At 35.8% G+C, this 18,584-nt stretch overlaps 1 protein-coding gene across 1 annotated transcript in view; it reads right to left on the bottom strand.

The window, feature by feature from the left end:
* The window catches only part of LOC106874439 (putative aminopeptidase W07G4.4), a 47,168-nt gene extending 35,501 nt beyond the window's left edge, over positions 1–11,667 (bottom strand). The window contains exon 1 of the mRNA XM_089347148.1: positions 11,583–11,667. Within this exon, the coding sequence (XP_089203274.1) occupies positions 11,583–11,596 (14 nt within the window). The 5' untranslated portion in view covers positions 11,597–11,667. The remainder of the gene's footprint in view (positions 1–11,582) is intronic.
* Between the last annotated feature and the right edge of the window lie 6,917 nt (positions 11,668–18,584).

Below are 18,584 nucleotides of genomic sequence, written 5' to 3' on the forward strand. Positions count from 1 at the left end.
TCAGTCTGGAGTAGCATGGCTTGCTAGCTGTCAATGCCTATTCGTCTATGAAAACATATAGATTTCAAATGAAATACATTCACTGATTTTGAAAATAGAAATATTTCACATTATTTGCATTATTTACATTTGACGGATATTTGTCCTCATCTTGTTAGTTGTTAACACAATGTTTCGGCTGATATACCCTCCAGCCTTCATCAGGTGTCTTGGGGAAATTTTGAAACTAGGTTCTCATTCTTAAGGTATTTTTTGATGTGATTATTATTATTATTATTATTATTAGTATTCAGGTCACTGCCTGGAATCAAACTCAGAATCTTGGGGTTAGTAGCCTGCTCTTAACCACTATGCCCTAAGCCCACAGGCATATGGCGTAGTGGTTAAGAGCACTGGCTACTAACGCCAAGATTCTGAGTTTGATTCCAGGCAATGACCTGAATAACAATAATATCGAAAAATACCTTAGGAATGAGAACTCAGGTTCGGAATTTCCCCAAGACATTTGATGAAGGCTGAGGGGTATACCAGCTGAAACATTGTGTTAACAACTAACAAGATGAGGACAAATATCCGTCAAATGTAAATAATGCAAATAATGTACATAATTCCTCAACTCTTAAATATAGAACAGAAATATTACATTTCTAAATCTCTCAGAGATTTATACAGCAGCAGCACGATAAAGTGATGGTATGTTGCCAACTTAATGTGGCAGTCCCACTGTCTTTCACATTGCTTACTATCACCATCATCCCTGACTGACCACCACCACTATCAACACTGTCGCCTCTATCACAGCTACAGCTCATACTATTACTATCACCTCATTACCATGACAACCATCAATCTCGTACCGTCTCTATGTATGCCTACTATTACTCTCACCCCGTCACAAGGAACAGTGGAAGTGTCAGTGAATAGTGAGGGGGGGGGTCAAAGTGTGACACACTGACACACACAAATTCGTTTTGACCTTTATTATTATAGATAGCAAACAAATAAATAATGATGTGGCAACAGAAAAATTCATAAACTATTATTTTAATTCTTTAGGCAAGCACAGAAGACAACTCTAAGTCTGCTTTAGTCTTATTATGACCTCAACTACTGCAATGACTATACTTCATTGTACTCACTGTTGTAGTGCTGGAAGAACTTTTGACCCTTTAGCATTTAATCCAGCCATATCCGACCCAGATATTCTACCCTCTCACATGTACCCTGCAATGTTATTCGAAAAATACACAATCACACGTTCAAAACCCCTTGAAGCTGTGAGATAATGAATAATAAATATGTGAATAAATAAGCATTATATTTGACAAAGTAATCTGAATGCCAAATATGTTTAATACTCTGAGGTCATAAGAGAGAAGTTATTCTCTTATGACACACAACAGTAGCCAACATATTTTGCATCCAAACCTGTCTAAACATGTTAATAAATATGCAAATGTTTGTTCCAGACTTCACTGTACATGGTGCACCATTAGTCATTAGACTGTGGCCATGCTGTGACACTGTCTAGAAGAATTTTTAGCAGAACATATCGATTCTAGTACATTATTTTTTTAAAGCCTGGTACTTATTCTATTCTTCTCTTTTACTGAACTGCTAAGTTACAGGAGACATAAACACACCAACACCAGTTGTCAAGCAGTGGTGGGGAACAAACAAATGCAAGAGACATACACACACAATGAACTTCTTTCAGTTTCTATCTACCAAATCCACTAACATGTCTTTGGTCATCCCAAGGAAGTAACAGAAGACACCCAAGGTGTCGCATAGTAGGATGGAACCCAGAACAATGTGGTTGAGAAGGAAGCTTCTTACCACAGAGTCACCCTGATTTTTCTTTTCAACTGATTGACAGATATTAGCACCAGTTAGCAAACAATTCGATTGCTGAAAGAAAAAACAAACTCAGCAGCTCTGATTAGGTTCAAATGTTCTCTGGCTATTTCAAGCTGATGAAACATGTCGAAGCACCAGTGCCACAGAATGTCATGTGCCAATGAGCTGAGTGTGTGTCAGAGAGAGAGAGAGCAACAGAAAGAGGGGGGAGCAACAGTGAGAGAAGGAAAGAGAGCACAAACAACAGAGCACGAAAGAGTAACAGGGAGAGACAAACAGATAAGCTACCAGTACACATTGCAAAGTGGTTGGCCTGGGGAAGGGCATCCAGCAATAGAAACTATGCCAAAGTAGACATCAGGGCTTGGTGCAGCCTTCTGACTTGCTAGTTCCTGTCAAACCATCCAACCCATGCCAGCATGGAAATCAGACATTAAACAGTGAATCTTTATATATATTTCAATTTTTTGAAGTAAATTCATGTAAATTCTAAGAGGAAAACTCACCTAGAAGCAAATCTTTGTTTTCCTATAAATGCCGAAATTTCAAGGAAGATCACTTTGTTTATAACAAAAGGTTGAAATGCCTAAAAGTTGTTAATTTTTCAAACAATCTCATCTATCTACCAAGAAAATCAGTCTCTCTCTCTCACACATATCTCTCTCTCTTTATATATATATATATATATATATATATATATATATATATATATATACACACACACACACACACACAACCAATTCAATGAACAAACAAATGAAAAAAAAAAACAAAATAAAAGAGAGAAAAAAACCAACATGAGGACGTGCAGAAGAATTATTAGTTTGATGCACGTTGAAAGGAGAGTTTTTAACATTTTGAGCATGACTCTTTAACAGAAAGGAGAAAGTCCAGAGAAGGAAAAAGGAAATTTACCAACTGTCCACATGTGGTTACATTTCTGACATATATCTGTCTCAATTTGTTTTGGTTTGCATGCTGGCATGAGTTTAAAAAGGTTTCATATCCAACACCAGTTTTAACACAACTAGTCTGGGAAGGCCTTACAAACGTTGTGATTAATTATTTAACAAAAACCAAACATAAGTAGTTGTAACCCAAAGTTAGTGGAACATCATTGAGACAAGCGGAGAAGTTTAAGTATCTTGGGATTGTAATCACAACTGGTAGAAGGTAGGAGTCTGAATTGAATGCTGAGATTGCAGGTACTGGCAGTCATGTGACAACTCCGGCATTTGATCCTCAAAAGTGGAGAGGTTGATAAAAAGAACCCAAACTTGTTATTTTCATTTCAGTTTTCATACCAATCCACAGTCATGGTCATGAATGTCGAGTAATGACTGAACAAGTATGGTCCAAATACAAGCAGATGAAATGTAGTTCCTCTGAACGAGCTCTAGAGTAATGTTTATTCAACAGGGTGCATAGCTTCAGAGATCAGGGAGTCTCTCCCAGGTCAAGTCACTACTTCTTTGCATTGTGAGGTCACAGCTCTGGTACTATGGACATTCGATTAGAATGTCACAAGAAAGAATTGCAAGACTGATTCCTTAAGCTAAGGTAAACGGCAAGAGACCTAGGAGTAGATCAAGAATGAGATGGTTGGATAAACATCCAGTCTCTCTCCATTTGGTTGTGCTTGAGATTCTAGCCAGAAAGCCTAATGACAGCAGCTTCTGACAACCATATGAAGAAGGTGCACCAGGACTCTACCTTCACTAGCACCCCACCTGTCCAAGAATAGGGGGAAAATAAGATGTGTGTGTAATATACACAGACAATAATATACAACTAAAGAAAATGTAAAAAAAATATGATTTATACAAATTACCTAAATATATTAAACAACTAAACTACTGTATAATGTAGATGGTGAACTGATATTGTCATTAGAGGATCAGACTGATTGATTTGCAATAATTGTTCCAATTCTCTGCATCCCAAGTTCAAATCACATCACGGTCAACTTCATTTTTCATCCTTTCAGGTGTGATCAATAAAGTTAGTCTTTTATTGAAGTCAATTTTTTATATTTATATGTCTATCATTCATAAAGAAACCTGTAGTAGTTAGACCTGGGGAGGTCCATGCACACCTAAGATTCCATGAAAGAATTAAGAGCCAAAAGAAAATTATACAATATAAATCCATATATTACACGAATATGTAGCTGGGTGAAGAAAAGTTTACCTGCCAAGCTGAAGTTATAGTATATTAATAGATAGGTTCACTCGCCCATCTTTGTTCTCTTTGGCAGAAGTTTTTCTGAATAGCACGATTATAGTTTATCGTCAATTTAAAAATTCATTAAGCGACTAACACATAACGGTATGTATTAAAGCAATTTACCATGTCAGGTATTATTAAGCCAATTTTTATGTCATTTATTACGGGGATATATATATATGAAAAAAGAACACGAGTCTTTAGTTCTTTGATTAACAAAATTTTATTCTTTTCATAAGAGAAAAAAATGTTTTTACGAATGACAAAATGTTGAGTTTTGTTGTCCTGTGCAGTGAGTGTAGCGATAGCTAGATAGTTGAATGATCCCCCTTGCAAGAATGTTAATAGAGTAATCTCCCTTTACTACGTTTCCTTAAGCATGTGTATCCTGAGAAGTGATAATTATTCAAGCTTAGCATTTCTCTTGGAAGTTGTTAGAATATCTAGCGTTCCATTAACAGCTTGCTTTCTCTGCTCTTCACTTTTTAGTCAATTAGACTTAGAGCCATTCACGTCATTGCTATGTCCATCTATTTCTCTACGCCACATGACTGAAAGCCACCACTTAGCTGTTATTTCTATATTTCCTATTTCTGAACTTTCTTGCATAGATTACTTCAACTACATTCAACATATTAATTCTATGAATTGGTGACCCCGAGAATAAACATAAATGTTAAAAAATATTTAAGACTTTTAACATAGTGACATAACAATTGATTGAAAATTGGCGTTACTTAGGTAGCTGGACGATTTTTTTTTTTTTCTGCAAAAACTTCTAAAGTTGGTCACATATATTTCTGCATATATTTCTTGTCGGGTGGTCATCAGCTTATGTGGTGATTATTCTCCAGGGTAGAATTCGGAATCCACGTCGGTTGGTCACCAATTTGTGTTTATTTGCGGGGTCAACAATTTATGTAATACATAGAATTAATATGTTGAATCTAGTTGAATGAAGTAATCTATGCAAGAAAGTTCAGAAATAGCAATGATGTGAATGGTTCTAAGTCTTATCGACTACGAAACTTCCAAGAGAAACATTAAGCTTCTTAAATAATTAAGAATCATGTCTCATAACACACATGCTTAGAGAAACTTAGTAAAGGGAGGTTACTCAAAAATCCTTTATGCAAGGGAGATCATTCAACTATCTACCTCCCGCTACATTAGCAACAGAAAAAGAGTTAATTACTTGCTAGCTACTGATTTCTAATGTTCCTCCTCCCACTGTTCATTGCCTTTGTGGTGTTCAGCAACTGCCTGTCATCTCTGTCGGCCAACTCCTAGTGTCTGTCAATGCTCTCTGTCTAGTAGTCATGGTGTGTCAAATTTTATATCGACTGATAGGCTTAAAAGAGATCGTTGCTGGAGCTTATGCAACACGAAGTCATGACTGGTCTGATTTTGTTGATCACATGGGCAACATCGAGCAATTGCTGAACATTCCTACTATACATACATACATAGGAGAGAGAGAAAGAGCACCCAAGCTGTTAGTTGAAAAAGTTATCCAACGAAAGTTGATAATCAGAAGTAAATAAAAATTCCATAACAAGAAAATTAGATTATATTTATCACTTCAAAAAATTACGCCCGTATGAATCACTACAGAAGTTCATGAAGAGCAGCATTTCTTGTCTAAACATGGACTTCTGCATTTTCAATCTGTAATTTCAGTGGCCTGAATCCTAACCCAGATCAGGTCATTTCATTGCATACCAAAGACATTGTGGTAGACTTCGTGCTAAAGTAGCATCAAAATTTGTTATGACGGTTTGATGCCAAGTAAATCATGAATTTATGAACAATAAAACATTATAAGACAATCTGAATAAATAAATAAAAGAAAGGAATAAAAAAATATTTAAAAAAACAGAACAACTCCAGCAAATAAGTGGAGACTATTTGAAAATTTGGAAAGATCTTTATTGTTCTTAGAGTGAAAAAAAATTAAATCAAATTTATATTTCAGTGATAATGAAGAAATCTCTTATAAACGTTGCAATTTATGAATATTAAAACATTAAGTAGGAAGAATGATCTTTCAAGAAACAAAAGACAGCTAAATAGAAATGCTGTTGTAAAAAGAAAGGAGAAATGCAGCTGAATAATTTAGAAAATTTTTTCATTAAGCATTATGAGACATACAAAAGATAAACATAATGACTCCAGCTTGTGGCGAATGATGCAGAGGGTAAATCTTATAAGTGGAACAAATTCAAGAGCTTCAAATGCTAAAGTGTTGCTCACATACAAAAAGAAAAAGCATATACAAACACAAGTATTATTAGTTTCAGCACTAGTGCCGTTTCTCAAAACAATCAGGAAAAAAAAAGTGCTCACATTACTTCTACTGTTTGCACTTATCTTTCTGGTAACGCCCACCATACTAACCAGTCTCAAAGGTCGTTGTGCTTCTTAGAAATAACAGCCAACAAATGATAAAGATTAACTCATATGCCACGTCCCCCTCCCCCCGTTTTTTTTTTACATTTTCATTTGGGCAATGTCTCGGAGACAGTATATGTGAAGTGATAGAATATGTTCGCCAAATACATGAAGTGATAGTATTTTTCCTTATTTCTTTAATTACACTTCACTTTTAGCTGAATCGCTTATGTTTATGAATTTGTGGGGGTGGGATGGATGGATAGATAGATATATACACACACACACACACACACACATATATACATAAACATAAAATTACCGGGTAATTCAGCGAATGTGTGTGTGTGTGTATATATATATATATATATATATATATATATATATATATACATACATACATACATACATACATACACACACACACACACACACAATCTGAATTACCTGGTAATACCTGCAAAAGTGGGGGTTATTTCCAGTTCCCGTTACACTGTTTCATGTCCTGTTCAAATTACAAATAGATTTACAAATACTAACAAGTAATACAGTTGAATCAAAATTGATTGACTGTAATGGTAAGGTAATATCAAAGTTGAATTGGTGGATGGTTGGAAGGGTGAGAGGATTAATGATGTGGGACTATGAAAAAATTGATTGATGGTAGATTATTATCAAATATTGAGAGTCTTCCCTGTTGCTGTCACAATGGGAAATTTTAAAATTGCGTCAAAATTTTCAAATTTGTAATATTGAAATCATTTCCCCATGTTAAATGTGATTTTGTTATTTATTTGCTCCAGAAAAATTGCAGTAAAATGTTACTGGGGTTTAAAGTTTAATCAATTTTACCTAATCAGAAAACAGGAATTAGAAGCTGACAATTTCTGCATAAATTGTAAGAACTTCTGAAGTTTTAATAAGTTTTAATGAATAAAGTCATGTGAGATGATCGAACAAACATGTTTAGACAGGGAAGAGATTGTCATGGAAATTTTTTTGCGAGAAATAGCACAAATCGGTCTTGATGGAGAGGCTTGTCAGGGAAGGAAAAGTCTGACATGGAATAAACAAAAATTTATATAAGACATTCTATCATAAAAATTGTCCGACAAGGATGGGATATTAATCTATGGAAGAAAATGAAAGACATTATCAACAGTTTGATTGTTTTAGTACGTTGATTAAGTTTTAAATAAATCTTAATAAGGTGATTTGAAAACATATAAAAACCTTTCACTTGTTAGTTTTATATCTGTTGGACATATTGTAAAAATTTTGACTGAGCATACAATAGTTAATTCATTAAAGCATATGCATAAAGTGATAGGTAAAAATTAAAGAACAAAGTATTGAAATTTGCAGTTCCCTTCAGTAAACACATTCTCTCTTTCCCATTCTGTCCCTGTCTTTCGTTCTCTCTCTCACATTTCCAGTCTCTTCCCCTTCCTTGATATTAGCCACCTTCATTATGCCACCACATTTCCCACAACCTAACACTCATTGCACCCTTATTTTATCATATAATAGCCCAACCCCCATAAGGGGTGAGGGTGCATTATCGATTTTTTATTGAAATCTAATTAGCCTATAATTGAACTGGATGATAGTCTAACATGTATACAAAGTTTTGTGAAGATAGGTTTGCTGGTATAGTTAACAAGATGGTAACAGAAATTACCATTTATATAAAAGATGTGTGTGTGTATGAGAACACGTACATTTGTATACATACATACACAAAAAAAAAATACATAAACATAAGCGAATCAGCTGAAGAAAATTAAAGAACTATAAAACGTTTACGGAAACTGCTGAACAAACACTGTCACTTTTCATATAATTTCTCCGAAATTGGTCGACAATGAGAGAGAGAGAGAGAGAAAGAGAGAGACTATTTTTTATGTCATATACAGTCCTATAACACTGGTCAACAGCCAATTTTCATCAGGGATATTATATGGTGTTTTATATGTAGTTTTGTCTGTGGATTTCAAAAATGTAATCAGTTTCCTTCTATCAGGCACAGTTTTTCTGTACTTTTATGTTTTCATAATCTTTTCTTTTCAAAAATTTTACTTTCTGTTTAAGATGCCAACTCATCATCAAATTCTACTCAGGATGTCAAGGCATTGCAAGAACTGTCCTGATATATTTTGTCATGTCTGTGGTTCATTTACCACCAAAGCTCAGCAACGTGTCATCACAATTGAAATCAAGGTCTACCAGTTATACTTTGGCTGCTCTCTCGGGGATCAAGATAAGAGTTGGGCCCCGCACATCATCTGCTCAGCTTGTTCAAATGGACTAAAGGATTGGCTAAATAAGAGGAAGAAAGCAATGCCGTTTGCAATACCTATGATATGGAGAGATTAATGTATGTATGTGGGTTTACTGTAAAGACCAAGCATAAGATTGTGTATCCCAACTTGGAATCAGCAAGAAGACCAGTACCACACAACGATGATGATCTTCCTATTCCAATACCACCAGAAAATGGCCTTCAAATGTCTGACGAAGATGTATTTCCTGAAGAAAATACTACTGCTGTGGAAGACACTGAAGTGGATGCAGATTTCACGATTGAAAATGAAGACGTACCACAGAAATCTTCTCAAGGAGAGTTAAATGATTTAGTCAGAGACTTGTCATTGTTGAAGGATAAAGCTGAACTATTAGCATCTCGCCTACAAGAAAAGTGTCTGCTTAAGAAAGATGTTTGTATTACTCATTTCAGGAAGAGAAATAGGGATCTGACTTCATGCTTCTCTGTTGATGGACCACTTTGTTTCAGTAATAACACTGATGAGTTATTTCGCTGTTTGTTCCAAGAGCATATTCAAGGCAGTACTACTACACAACAGCAATAAGAAACCACCCATTCCTATAGGACATTCAGTGCACATGAAGGAGTGTTATGAAAACATGCAAGTACTCCTCAATGCCATAAAGTATACAAACTACAGCTGGAAAATCTGTGGAGACTTGAAGGTGAGTGGAATGTTGATGGGAATGCAATCTGGGTTCATGAAATATTGTTGCTTTTTATGCCTATGGGATAGTCGCGCAACTAACAATCACTATGTGCAGTCAGAATGGCCTTTGCGAAAATCATGAGCCGGGAGTTTCTAGCGTCCAGAGTAAGCCACTTTCAGACCCAGAAAATGTTCTTCTTCCCCCTCTTCACATAAAGCTTGGCCTCATGAAACAATTTGTGAATACACTTGCCCAGAAAAGCTCAAAAGGTTTTGAATATGTGAAGGCCAAATTTCCAAAAATCACCAAGGCAAAACTGAAGGAGGGCGTATTCATAGGTATGCAGATAAAAGAACTCTTGAAGGACAACCACTTCCTCACAGCACTGGATGAGATTGAGTTTAAAGCCTGGGAATCATTCAAATGGCTCCGTGAAAATTTCTTGGGCAACAAGAGATCTCTAGAATTTATAAATGGAGTGAAATGTCTTCTAGACTCCTACGCTGCAATGGGCTGTCGGATGTCACTAAAAGTCCATTTCCTTGATTCACATATGGACGCTTTTGCAGAGAACCTTGGAGCAGTGTCTGATGAGCAAGGGGAACGCTTTCATCAAGATATTGCATCGATGGAACAACGATATCAAGGATTTTGGAATGCAGGAATGTTAGCTGACTACTGTTGGATGAACCTGAGACAAAACATAGAAAGTTCAAATCCCAAAGATTTTAAGTTGTTATGCATTCGAGTGTATTCTAACTTATTTGTACACAATAATTTTAATTTTGTACAATAAAAAGCCATGAAATTATCATATATTGTATTCATTATACTTTATATAGACATGCTTTACGTATCCTATAAGTTAAAACAGCAGGTATCATTAACATGAAAATGTAACCTGATAGAGGAAATCGGACTTCAGATTCGTAATCAGCATCGAAAATTAACCCAGAAAAGTCAATCAACAAACTCTGATGATTAAAAAAAGTTTCATTTTATTGACCAGTGTAATTGGCGAAAGTAAAGAATACGCACACCACTCGTTTTCGGCGTAACAAAGACCCTAACTCGAAACATCGGGTGTGCGTATTCATTACCTTTGCCCCTATAATTATTTACTGAGTCCCTAACATTACCCTACAATAAGTTTGCCTATCCTGAATTTCGCAGTGTGACCGTTAATCTGTGACGTTTCAGTCATTACAGTCTTATATATCTTTTTGAACTCTGTACAGCAATGCGAGATATTTACTTCAATTTTTTTCTCATCGGATGGAATCCGCCCCAAACTTTACCATGCTTACTCTAAAATTATTCTTTACTTCAAAGTTCGTATTTTCTTCATGCTTTGCATATGCGGTTGTCAAGCAGAGGGAAAATAATAAAATGTGGAATTTTGGAGAAGAAAAACGAAAATGGTATATAAGGTTCACCTCCAAAATTCCCTATTTTATTATTTTCCGTTTGTCTTTCGAAAGAAAGAAAAAACGATAAGTTTTCAAGTCAGTAAATAACTAGACAATAAAAAGAAAAAAGTTATTCTAATTCAATCTACGCATAAGATATCTCAATATTGATATGCCGGTAAGTGTGTAGAGCGAATAAATTGCCTTGCAAATATGACAAACAGATGACAAACTAACAAAACTTATATGTATATATTTGAGTTAAATTGTTTCATATACGCTATTTAGGTGGGGACGTGATAGAAAGAAAATATGAGTGTACACACAATAATGATAAAAAAATAATAAATCAATTAAACACGTATGAAATAATTAACATCATACATTATAAACAATGTAATTCTAAATGATAATTAACGATCCTTAAATTATTGATAGTTATGAGGATATAAATTTAAGTTATATTAATGTGTATTTATGTTAACATAGAAAAAATACGAAAACCTAAAGCCGGCAAATTTTTTTATCGTACATTTCTGCCCTGTTGAAACGAACCATCACGATTTTCTATGGAAATATAAATCATATAATGGGAGAGTATTCATGTATTTATTTGGTAATTACTCCGCAATAATAACTTTAGCGGAAAAATCTTATTTGTTTTAGACTGTTAATTAATTTAGAATCATCAAAGTGTAATAATTGAATACATCATCTCACCTTGTGCTTGCCATTGTTTGACGTTGTTTATTACTGAAGCGCTATGACTATCAAGTGAGCTAAGACTGTCTGCTGATTTGCATGTGACAGGATATGTCACAAGATATGATTTATATATATATATATATATATATAAGTTTCCACGAAACCTCGCTTCTGCTAAAAACTTCGATTATTTTCACTATTTAACTTGAAACGGTGATATATGATAATCTATCTCTATTAGAAAAATCTCAAGTTTTATTTTACAGCTTGTTACTGTTTACATTCTCAGTTCAAATGTCACCAAGGTCAACTTTGCACTTCGTCGTTTCGAAGGTAATAAAATAAGTACCAGTTTAGTGCTGGAATTGATGTAATCAACTAGTTCTCGCCAGTAGAAAAGATTTGGTAAATTTTTATATTAAGATCCACACGATTTTCACTAAGAAAAAAAAACTCGGATTTTTTGCGTTGAATCAAGTACCCTGACCTCCTAATATGCTGCAACTCCCTTATTTGGGTTCGGAAGAAGGGAGGACCCTCCCACCCCATCTCGGAATCATGGAAAAGGATACGGAAATGAGACAAATGTGAAAAAACTGAAATTTATTGTAACAAAGTTTTCAAAATTATAATTTCTGTTGTTTCCAAGAGAGATACTTTTAAAAAAAACGGAACTTTCCCACTCTTTTCCTTTCTAATAAGATATGGTTGTTTGAAGGACTGCTATTCAAAAATTCTATCCCATTTTTTCTTAAATGTAACAATAGGCGCAGGAGTGGCTGTGTAGTAAGTAGCTTGCTTGGATCTATTTTAAAACGGAGGCCACATTTTTTATTAATGTTTTATGTAGTGTTTTTGGTACGGAAAGACTTTCAAACTTCGTATACTTATCTATTTTGTGTTATAGAACAGAAAAATATTTTTGTATTCGAATTTATTTCATGTAAAAAATTGTCTTATTTCGATAATTTCAAACAATCACTGACAAGTATTCAGTTGTTTATATTTACTCCTTTGGCTGATTAAGCGATGTAAAGCGTATTTAATCTCCATACCTTCGTTTTATTTGCTTTAACCCTAACCCTAACCATAGGGTTAGGGTTAATTGTTTCAGAATCGTTTGTTTATGTAGTCGGCACTTAATGTATATCGGCTGAATGGACGTCAGTGATTGGTTGAAATTACAGAAATACGACAACTTTCACATGGAATAACTTATGGATTTCTTTTTTTTAAAAGAAGACTAAGAGAAAAAGATGTTTTATATGACACATTCTACCAGTGTTCCAAGTTTCAAAGTGCTTGGTTAATGAAAAATGTGGCCCCCGTTTTAAAAAAGATCCTCTTGCTTACCAACCACATGGTTTCGGGTTCATTCCCACTGCCCCTTGGGCAAGTGTCTTCTACTATAGCCTCGGGCCGACCAAAGCCTTGTGAGTGGATTTGGTAGACAGAAACTGAAAGAAGCCCATCATATATATGTATATATATGCGTATGTGTGTGTATATGTCTGTGTGTCTGTATTTGCCCCCCCCCCCCCAACATCGCTTGACAACCGATGGTGGTGTGTTTACGTGTGTTTACCATTACTTTGTATACAGCCAAACCACGACGTGTTGGTATGCATCATCTAAGTCGTAAAACATGCAAGGTAAAGAGAGATATCGTAGATTTTTCTTGTATAGGTGTGCTTATGTAAACCACAGATAGAGATAGGGTAATGTAGAGAAGAGAAAGTGAGCTAGTGAAAGTTACATGTATCATAGTGGCTCATTGTTTTCTTTCTCCCTCTGGCTGTTAGTCTCTAGTGGCTGTCTGCTTGTGGCCATCTCTGGTGGTCTCTGTTCACTAGCAGATTTTGGTTTATGGAGTTCTAGTATTTATAACAATACAAAACTAGTTAGAAAAATAGGTATATTGCAGAGTTCATGAACCTTGGTTCTTTTCTCTAAAACTATATAAATAAATATATATATATATATATATATATATATCATCATCATCATTTAACGTCCGCTTTCCATGCTAACATGGGTTGGACGATTTGACTGAGGACTGGTGAACCAGATGGCTACACCAGGCTCCAATCTGATTTGGCAGAGTTTCTACAGCTGGATGCCCTTCCTAACGCCAACCACTCAGAGAGTGTAGTGGGTGCTTTTACTTGCCACCGGCACGAAGGCCAGTCAGGCGGTACTGGCAACGGCCACACTCAAAATGGTGTATTTTACGTGCCATCTGCACAAGAGCCAGTCCAGTGGCACTGGTAACGATCTCGCTCAAATGTCTTTACACGTGCCACCGGTACAAGTGCCAGGAAGGCGACGCTGGGCACAGGTGCCATCATGATTTCGCTTTTGCTTGCCCCAACAGGTCTTCGCAAGCCGAGTTTCATGTCCAATGAAGGAGATGACGTTGGCATGGGTGCCAGTCATTGAATTTAGTTATATTTCGATTTCACGTGCCTCAACAGGTCTTTGCAAGCAGAGTTTAGTGTCCAATGAAGGAAGGTACGCATAAGTGGGCTGGTTACACCCCTGGCTTGCCGGGTCTTCTCACGCACAGCATATTTCCAAAGGTCTCTCAAGGTACTTACACTCTGTCTAGTATGCACATTGACATTACACATCCATTGGAGCATACTGGCTTCGTTCCTTGCGAGCCTACGCATGTCCTCAGCAATCACGGCCCATGTTTCACTGCCATGAAGCATGGCTGTTCGTACACATGTGTCATACAGTCTGCCTTTTACTCTGAGAGAGAGACCCTTTGTCACCAGCAGAGGTAAGAGGTCTCTGAACTTTGCCCAGGCTATTCTTATTCTAGCAGCTACACTTTCAGCGCACCCTCCCCCACTACTAACTTGGTCACCTAGATAGTAGAAGCTATCAACTGCATCTAGTTTTTCTCCCTGGAATGTGACAGAAGTTGTTTTCTGCACATTTAGTGCTTATTGCTCCTGAACATCTGCTACATACAAAAACTAACTTCCTAGTTAACCATTCTTTGATATTGTTGCACCTCTTATGTGTCCATAGCTTGCACTGGGTGCATCTTATAGAGTTTCTACCTACGCCTTTTCTACAGATCAAGCAAGGCCATCTACCTGAAGGGGTTTCTGTTTTTTCTACCTTCCTACTTATTAGGACTTTGGTTTTAGCTAGGTTGACTCTAAGGCCCTTCGATTCTAGTCCTTGTTTCCACACCTGAAACTTCTCTAGTTCTGATAGTGACTCAGCAATATATATATATATATATATATATATATATATAAATATATATATATATATATATATATATATATATATATATATATATATCAAGCATATGCTGTCAGTAATTACTCAGGGTAGGTGGTAACGTTTGTGTAGTAAAACACACACAGAAAAAAAATAAGCAAAACACAGGCATGTGACTGAGTTGGAGGCAGAATTACTTCTGCCTTTATTGCACGTAGAAGATGTTGTTGTAGGCATGTACACTGCGCGTGTACTACAGCAGTACTATGCGTAGTTTTAATACTGAAATTGAAAGGTGAGGCGAATTATGCCTGCCTAATCTACAAAACAAAAATAAGATATTTTGCATTTTATGCATAGTAGTCAGAGTAACCTTCATAATTTTATTAAATTAGGTGCATATTTTGCCATAAAAGGAAAATGTTACTATCGATCTACTTTATTCAGGGTAAGCACTGCCTACCTTGCGTACCTAAGCACCAAGTCCCTGATATATATATATATATATATATATATATATATATATATATATTTTATATATATGACGTTGACCACTAACGTGGACATTCAATGTGCTAGAAATAGATCATTTAGCGTGCCAAAACGAAGACTTTTGAATTTTAACATTAAGCTGTAATTAGCAGAACCATATACACGCGCACCTATGGTGGTGGGCAACTTTGTATGGGGTTCTGATGATTATGGTTCCATTACAAATCAGGCTGAAGAGAAATAGACAGTCGGTAAGATTGTTAAATTTGAAACCGGTACCTGTTTAATAATGTTCCTTTTCGGTGATTTTACGTTTTGGTATCACGCTATATTTCATGTTGAGAACAATTTAGGTCTTTTTAGACACAAGATGTGATCTATTTCTAGCACATTGAATGTCCACGTTAGTGGTCAACGTCATATATAAAAATGCACTTTAATCCCCTGAGATTGCAGATACTGTTTCTGAATCTCTTTGATTCTTTAAATGTGCTAGCTTCCTGGTAATTAATCGATATTAATTAATATATGATTTTTTGCCATATTTTTTAATAATAATAATATATATATATATATATATATGTATATATATATAAATATATCAAAAGGATGTGTTCCACATATACAAAAACAGCCATACCAACAATCCAACATACCTCCATCATCAGCTACCCAACTGATATTATTACGGTTTCGACATCTGGGCAGTACCATTGAATCCAGCAGTGTCAACAGCACCAAAACAAGTGTTGTTTGGGAAGAAACATACCAAAGAAACCACAACTTTCAAAGATATTTACCCTATGTACAACTGTACTGGTAAATAAATTCAATAAGTAAATTTCAACCAATTCCAAAATACGTAACTAAACAGCGACCAATCCATTAAGTCATACAAAAATTACATTCCCTACTGTCTTCCATAGTATAATATAAACGTGAAAGCTTAATAACCACATTCAATCAATCAATTAATCAAATTATAGGCAGGATCAAACACTAACTTTAATAAAACTATAATAAAGAAACACACACACACACATAAATGACAGGCTTCTTTCACTTTCTGTCAACCAAATTTACTCATGAGGCTTTGGTCGGCCCGAGGCTATAGTAGAATGCACTCTTAAAGTATAGAGTTGAATTTCGAATAGCCACCTGTTGGCAACTTTTCTCCCCCACCCATTTTGTAGGGGGTGTTACCCATTTTTCTGGGCTCTTTTCACAGCTATATCCTGTTCGAAATTTGCATTAGTCTTTGTATGAAAAAATAAAAACAAAAAGAGGGAGGGGGCTTGTAGTTTGTAGAGAAAACGTTAAACGTACCTGAAAAAAAAAACCCTGGTCTTTCCCCACTAATAAAAGACATGAAGAACTATAAAAGAAGGTGAATAAGTAATAGGGGTGGGGAAAGAAGAGAAAACTAACACTCGATCATTCTAGAACTCCCATGATAAAAACGTAAACACCTGAAAGACTTTCCCTCTATTCATTACTAAATGTCTTCCCTCTTCTTCATTGTTAAAAGTAAAGAAGCTAGAAAAGATGATTGTACTTCAGTCTAATTGTCATTGTAAATGACTGAAGCTTTCTTGTCCCTGTCTCTATCACGTCACTCCTTTTCTCTATGGTTAAGAGAGTGAAGGTGTGTGACTCAGTGGTTAGGGGTATTCGACCCATGATCGTAAAGTCATGAGTATGATCCCCTGTGGTGCGCTGGGTTCTTGAGCAAGGTACTCTACTTCACCTTGCTGCAGTCCACTCAGCTGGCAAAAATGAGTTGTAGTTGTAATTCAAAAGAGCCAGCCTTGTCACATTCTGTGTGAGACCAAATCTCCCTAATGGATTGTATGTCTCTGAAGTACTCAGCCACTTGTGCGTTAATTTTATGAGCAGACTGTTCCATTGATCAGATAAACAGGAACCTTGTCCTTGTAACCGACGGAGTGCCAATTTTTTGAAAAAGAGTGAAAGAAAATGAAATATTCCATGTCGTAAGGCAAAAATGTTGTATTTAGTATAAACAGTAAAAACTAAGATGAAATAATTACTATTCCAGTGTGTATTCACTCTTGACTCATGCTCAATTTGATAACAACCTGCACGTTGGTGTTTATCTGGGGGCTCGGCCTCCAGATCTGTGACACCCACAAATGCTGCTGTTAGGACTGGATTAACACCCATAGTGACCCAAACAACAAAAAAGATTTTCCTGCCCCTATATAGGATCTTTTTTTGCTTTTTTCCAACCACTTGAAGGTTAATCTTGATCCAGTCCACTCAACTGGCTGAAATGAGTTGTAGTTGTAATTGAAAGAGGCCAGCTTTGTCATATTCTGTAAGTAGCTGGTTCTCCCCGAGAACTACATTAATGGTATGCATGTCAGCCACTTGTGAGTTAATTTTATCCTCGTGCGGTAATGAAAAGTAAAAGTGACATCCAATATTTGCTGTAGTTATTTAACAATGTGTCTATTTATCTATATACCAACTTTTCTTTAGATCTATGTATCTATCGTCTCACTCACTTTCTCTCTCACTTCCTTTGTGTCCCTTTTCTCTCCCGTTTTTAATTTAACAATGTATGTATGTATCAACTTTTCTTTCTATGTATCTACTTTTCCTGCGATGTAATAAACATTTAAAAACACAAAACAAACGCCATCACCACTCACTGTGTCTCTCACTCTCTCTCTGTCCTCCTTTCTCCCGCTTTGCCACTCACTTCTTCCTTTGAAGTAAGTGTGACATATACCACAGGTACGTATGTACAAAAACAACAAGTAGGCGTATCAACATTATTGATTAGTCTCGATATTGTTGAGGTATATGAATATAAATAATTTTGATTTTAAAAGCAAGGAGAGATAGAGAGAGTTATGCCAGCTCACCGCCTTTAATTTGTTGAACATTTAATAACAGGTTTTATGGGCAAGTTACATGCTGTGGTGGACTAGCTTCCTATTCAAAGAAGAGATGTATCAAAACACTTACCATAATAATGACTCTCTCTCTCTCAGTGTATATCTGAGATGGTCTCTTCTCTCGTTAAACTCATTTACTACTCTAACCCTTGAAACCGCTATGTCATGCAACTACCAAAATGTGCCCCCTCCCCCAACCCCAAATTTGTTTCCTCATAAGTTTCCGAAAAATGGATGTTTTTTCGCTGAAAATTCCTGCAAATTCATTATGATTATATTGTAATATGATGTGAAAAGCAAATTGATGTAGGGGGTGATATTTCACAAACCCTACTTTTATTTCCTCATATGCTTTGATGTA

The sequence above is a fragment of the Octopus bimaculoides genome, chromosome 2 (genome assembly GCF_046866305.1).
Source record: "Octopus bimaculoides isolate indiv1 chromosome 2, ASM4686630v1, whole genome shotgun sequence".
In the NCBI taxonomy this organism is placed as follows: domain Eukaryota; kingdom Metazoa; phylum Mollusca; class Cephalopoda; order Octopoda; family Octopodidae; genus Octopus; species Octopus bimaculoides.